At 43.9% G+C, this 6,153-nt stretch overlaps 1 protein-coding gene across 1 annotated transcript; it reads right to left on the minus strand.

Annotated features, from left to right (window-relative positions):
- Positions 1–357: 357 nt before the first annotated feature.
- On the minus strand, positions 358–5,681 carry ZNF202 (zinc finger protein 202). Its single transcript, XM_006833934.1, has 6 exons — positions 5,194–5,681; positions 4,328–4,538; positions 3,879–3,967; positions 2,821–2,950; positions 1,974–2,093; positions 358–1,448 (listed from the first exon to the last, which is right to left on the minus strand). The coding sequence occupies exons 1-6, from the start codon at positions 5,650–5,652 to the stop codon at positions 457–459; spliced, it is 2,001 nt and encodes a 666-aa protein (XP_006833997.1). The 5' UTR covers positions 5,653–5,681; the 3' UTR covers positions 358–456.
- Between the last annotated feature and the right edge of the window lie 472 nt (positions 5,682–6,153).

Raw genomic sequence — 6,153 nt, forward strand, 5'->3', positions numbered from 1 at the left:
GGACCCTGATCTCCTACCTTGAGTTCAGGGTGGTGTGCTTTAACATGGAGTCCAGTAAGGGCAGAAACCTCAAGACTGGCCCTTTACCAAACCTAAATGGTGTCCATGGCCACTTTAAACTCCAGGTTGTCAAGTAGTCTTTAGGGTATGTAACAGCTTTTGTTTTTTTTTGTTTTTTTTAGAAAACAGTTAACTACAACCTCTTAAGCCTTCCCATTCTCCTACTGTGTACCCTTGAGGTAGAGGCAGCACTCCACGCAAGGAGAAGCCTCAGCTCAGATTATGTTTTAGGTCAAATATATTCTCAAGGTGTTGAATTTGAGAGGTTCTGCCTGGGTTTTCATTTAGTTGTGGGAAGAGATTCCCTAGAAAAGGTCTCCCAGGCTGACAAAAAGGCTTCTTCAAGCCCACCCATAGGTAAAGGGTGACTGTTGATATCCTTATACAAGGGTCTAGCTAGGGGCTCTTTTCTGAGTGAGTCCTTTGATGCCTGATTAAGTGATATCCTCTACTGAAGCTTTTTCCACAGGTTGGGCATGTGAACGGTTTCTCACCAGTGTGTGTTCGCTGGTGCCTGACAAGGTGGTCCCTCCGACTGAAGGTTTTCCCACATTCACTGCACCGGGAAGGCCTCACTGATGCGTGTCCTCGCAAGTGCTTGGCAAAGGCTGCACTGTGGTTGAAGCATCGCCCACACTCACTACAGAGATAGAGCTCCTTAGCTGCATGCACTTTCCGATGTGCCAGATACCGTCGGTGGTCATGGAAGTCCTCTCCACACTCTCCACACAAGTAGGGTTTGCCTCCCAGGTGGATCCTTTGGTGTGTTGTTAGCACAGATTTCTGGCTGAAGCTTTTGCCACAAATAGTACAGAAGAAGGGTTTTTCTCCTGTATGTGTCCTCTGATGCCTGACAAGGTCTGAAGTCCAGCGAAAATGTTTCCCACAATCATCACATCTATAGGGTTTCTCCATAGCTGCAGTTCTCTCAGCCTGGATCAGAGGGGAGGTCTCAACCATATTCTTCCGGCTTAAGGGAAACTTGTAAGTGCCCATCTTATGAATCTTTTGGTGCCTGGCAAGATGAGAGCTCCGTGTGTAACTTTTCCCACACTCCATACATTTATAGGGTTTCTCTCCTGTGTGAGTTCTCAGATGTCTAACAAGGTGGGAATTACAAGTGAAGCTTTTTCCACATGCAGAACAGTCATGATGTCTCCCTAACAGGGGGTGGAAAGGCATGTTTTCCTGGAGACTCATGAAACTATTAACTTGAGAAATATTTGTACTACATCTCCTCTCATTTAGTCCACCTGGATTATCCTCAAAGACTATTTCCCAATCAGGAGTCTGGTGAATTTCTGGATCTTCTAAAATAGACCTTTGGAGATGCTCCAAACTCAGATCTTCTTTGTCAAGATACTCTTCTTCATCATCACTCTGATCTCCTGAAGAGAGGGGAGAAGGGGAAATTATCGAGGCAGTAATGCCTTCCACACAATGGAGGAATGTTTTAAAAGGGTACGGGGGAGCAGAACAACAGAGTGAAGAACTAGATTTCATAATTGCAGAGGTCGGGAAAGAAGGAAATAATCAGAAAAATTAGAATGCCTGTTAGGTGCCAGGTATTTTCTTATGTTATCTTATGCTGTCACAAGCCTTAGTACAGATGGATACTACCAGCTGCATACCACATACAAATGAAGTGACCAAAGATTATGGGATTAAGTGAACTGCTTAGTAAAATGGTAGAGCTGCAATTCTAAGTTGTTGGTTTTTTCCCCCATCCACCATTTCATAGTACAAGTGCCTCAAACAAATGGAGGGGTGACGAGAAGAATTTGTATTTTGAGGGGTGACAGAATAACAGCTAAACATGCCAGATGAACCAATGAGAGGGGTCCCTATGGGAGAGCACTGACTAGAACAACTGCCAGCTCAGGGTGGAGGAAATCCCCTTTGCCACTCCTCACCTGTGTAGGTAAAACTCAGGATTTCTGTCTCTTGACGCTCTTGAGGCTCTTGGATATCTGGGACCCAAGACTCTTCCTCTCTAACCTGGGAGATCTCATCTAGTCTGGGGATTGGAAATGCTGATCAAGAGAGGGAAAACAGGACATCAAGACTGGTTCAACAGATCCCTGTGTTTGGAGCAGACTCATTTTTGTTTTGTTAGAGCAAATACAAATCCAAATTAGGCAGTCAAATCTTTTGTACCTTTAGGTTGAGAAATCTCTAACCACGAAGTGTCCATCTCTTGCTATTTAAGTATTTTTCACTTGCAACTCAATTCATTATCCCACTGCTAAGTGTTACCGTCTTTCCCCACATTCAAGTAAGTATATTTCCTCTAACTCCTAGCCCTATTCATTTAAAAACTTGTTATGTTTAATCTCAAACCTTTTAAACTAAAGCTTGAAGGATGGTGGTAGTGGTTGTGTGCTGTGGAGTCAGTTTTGACCATAGCGACCCTGCATAGGGTTTCTGAGGCTGTAAATCTTTATGGGGGCAGAAAAAAAATCTCATCTTCCTCCCTGGTAGTTTTGAACGGTTGACCTTGAGGTTAGCAGCCTGACTCATAACCATTATGCTACCAGAGTTCCTTAAAACTGTAATACTATATTTTATTACAAGTTTCTAAGCATTTTCTCTCCCTTTTAACTTGGAAGGATAGCTCCACCTTCTGCAGCTTATCCCTCAATATCACGAGGGTAGGCACAGAGAAGTTCACAGTATACATTCTAAGGTCTAAGACCCTAAAAAATCTCCACTGGGGAAAAGACCCGTGCTGAAGACACTAAGACATCTGAAGTTCCTTACACAGAGAAACCACAATTCCACAGTCTTCTTCAAAGACGTATTCGCCATAGAACTCTTTCTGTGTTGGATCCAGATTACTCCACTGGTCATGAGAGAAGCACACAGCCACATCCTGGAAAGTTACGAGTCCCTGAAACAACACAAGGCTTCACTCAAAACCTGATGCTTTCTGTAAACTCGTATTTTGTTCCTGAAATACAGGTAGAGGCAAACTGCACCTACGAAACTGAAGTCAAGTAGGCTACGTGGTTCTCTCTCAGGAAATCTGTTTTATCCTCTGCTGCAGTTTTCTAACTTCCTTTTTCTGTACTGGCCCTCCTCAGACTTCCTGTAACCCCACTGCTTTCCATTGGAACCAGTCTAGGTTCTTCTTTAGGGTATTAAACTATAAGAAGAATCTTAAAAGTCATCATTCACCACCTTATTTGATGCTTTCATGTCAGCTACATTTTTTCAACAATTCACATCTTTCCTAGGAAGCTTTCCCTGATTGGTTTTATCCAATCACTCTTACCACTGACAGTCTACATGACATAAACAGCAATGCTTTTGCTTCAGCTAGAGGATAATCTGGGAACAGGGATGACTTTTTTTATTCCATTTCCTCCAGCCACATAGCTTAGTGTCAGGGGCTGACTGAATGTAGATCACTGGAGGGAGAGTAAATAACCACACAATTTCAGAAATTCCTTCTGTAGTATAATCCAGTCATTCTTACAAATGACAATCATATTTATTCTTTAAGGGAAAAAAAAAAAAAAAAAAAAGACCTCATTTAGTAACTTCAAAGTTATATTGGAGTGGCACAAAATATTTTCATTTTGTTTGTTTTTCTGGTCAGTGGCAAATAAAGAGGTCAGAAGGCTCCACAGCCAATGAAACTATTACAATTGATCTCACTGGATGTATTTCCTCCTTCTTCCAGACACCTGAAGACCTGAGAACCTAAACTGCCAAGAATGTGCAAATTTGCATCCTGTCTAACATGTTTAGCATATTGGTAACGCTTCAGGCTTTCAAATACGTTCTTTGTGGGACAGAAGGAAACTAGACCACACCTGTGATAGAGCAGTGAGAAGGGCCACCATCTCTGGGTCCCCTGTGGTCCTCTCTTCAGGAAGGTCTGGGTCCTGGAGCCCTGGAGACTCTAACAAGAAAATATGGACATCAGCAATATGCAGTGTACCCCAGTAACTGAATATTCCCTGTCACTTTTGGTTGGGAGGCTGCACTAACTTCTTCCAGGACTCAAAAAACTGGCCTTAAGGGTAGGTTCAACTGGCCCCAAATCCCATCATCTCTAACGTTTATCAGAATGCCAAGCAAATAACCAAGAATATCACTGCTTAAGTTTAGCTTTGTTTAAGAGAGACTTTAGCTGGTATTGTGTCTCCTTTCAACATCTTGGATTCTGTGGTTTATCCTTATTACAACCTACCCAGCCACCTCTGGCACAGAACTATCTGCCCTCCCCCACGGAAGTCCTCTTTTGGCTGAGGTTTCCCACCGCTCTCCTGCAGGGTTTGGAACTCCTCTTCAGGACCTGGGCTCTGCTCTTCAGGTGCCCCCAGATCTGAACTCTGTGTGGTCTCCTCATGGGATTCGTTAGGGGCCGAGGTCTGTACAGGGTTTTGCAGCTCACTTGGTGACTCAAGCTCTGCTCCTTGATGCACTGACTCCTCTGACAGGACTTCCTGGTCATGAACATGGACGGTCACCTGGGAATAATTCCAACATCCAGTCACCATGGAATCTAAGGGATGGTCTTGGCTATCATCAGGAATTATTTCAGGAGAAGCTGCCTATATAAAACCTTTTAGAGGCACCCAGATGAGGAGGGAGAACTCTAGTTCCACAGTGACATGCAAAAGAGTTGAAGGAAGACGACGTGAAGATAGATAGGGCATTACTTTCTCATTTCCCTCCATCCTTACCCTCAGTAATCCAGGGTTCTGAGTCATCCATCCCTCCCATATGTGCCTATAGCTCTTATTGTTTGTTCCCAGCTTACCATCCTAGAAGAATTTGTGCCTTAGGGTCTATGAAAATCCCTGATGAAGCCACAGTATTATCTTCACTAGCTTTCTGGGGTTCAATGTCCAAAGAAGGGAAAATGAAAGCCATGGTTCTTAGGTGGCTGAGGCCCTTCAGATGAGCTGTAGGTAGGTGTTTCAAAAACCAGAAAGTCTCACACACACACATACATGCACACATCCCTGCCCCATGAGGTGCACAAATCTAAGTACAACTCAAAGGCAGAGCTAATGAAATGTAGTGTAACTTTAAAGGGACCTTTAACCCTTATACCCCAATCCTGCCTTCCAGCAAATAGGCCCCCGCCACATCACACAGATCAGGACTCCCCCTCCTCACCCACCGCCTTGGTCTCCTGGGCTGTTTCTGCAAACCCTCCACCAGTGTCACTGCCTCCTCTCCACTTTCTGGTCGCTGCCCCCGCACCCAGCTTTGTAGTTCTCTAGGCAGGACAGTGAGGAACTGTTCTAACACAAGCAGCTCAAGGATCTGTTCCTTTGTCCGCCTCTCTGGTCTCAGCCACTGATGGCAGAGTTCCCTCAGTCGAATGAGAGCTTCACGAGGGCTTGCTGCTTCCTGGTAGCGAAATCGTCGGAAGTTCTGGTGCGAGGTCTCAGGTACAGGGTCTTCCCTCTGTAAGACAGACTCTGGCCTACAGGTGAAATCATCTTCCAATTTCACCATCAGAATTCCCTCTTCTTCCCAAAGGTCTTGGTCCTCCGGTTCTAATGCTGTAGCCATTTTCTGGCTCTTGACTGATTTCACACCATAAAGAGCTCTGTCAGCACCCCTGGTCATAGGCTGGGCATCTCGAGGAGATTCTCTCAAAGGACCTGGATAGAGACATAAAGACAAACAGGGTAAGCAAGCAATTCTACACAGAGATAGTTCTTTGTTCAATTATATTGTTTATACACACTTTCACTATTAAATCCCCTTTCCCCATTCATTTGGGGTAAACATATCTGGTAGGGATAAGGTAATTCTTTCCTGAAGGTATGGTCCCCTGCACCCTTTCCAGAGTGAGGTATACACCTATAGAAAAATACTGCATTTTTACTTCATGAAACTTATGCACTGTAAGGAAAATTGTTAGAAGGAACATTCATAATGAACTGCCAAAAAATTGATTTTTTACATATGTAAAATATGCATATAAGTGCACATTTACATATAAATTAGTATACATAATCTGGGGAGGACCCATAGGGCATGGAGCATTTTGAACTGAATCACAGTATTATTCTGTGGAACTCTGAGATTGGAGGGATGGATTTTGAGACAATGACAAAGAGAGCA

The sequence above is a fragment of the Chrysochloris asiatica genome, unplaced genomic scaffold, assembly GCF_000296735.1.
Source record: "Chrysochloris asiatica unplaced genomic scaffold, ChrAsi1.0 scaffold00008, whole genome shotgun sequence".
Classification (NCBI taxonomy): Eukaryota; Metazoa; Chordata; class Mammalia; order Afrosoricida; family Chrysochloridae; genus Chrysochloris; species Chrysochloris asiatica.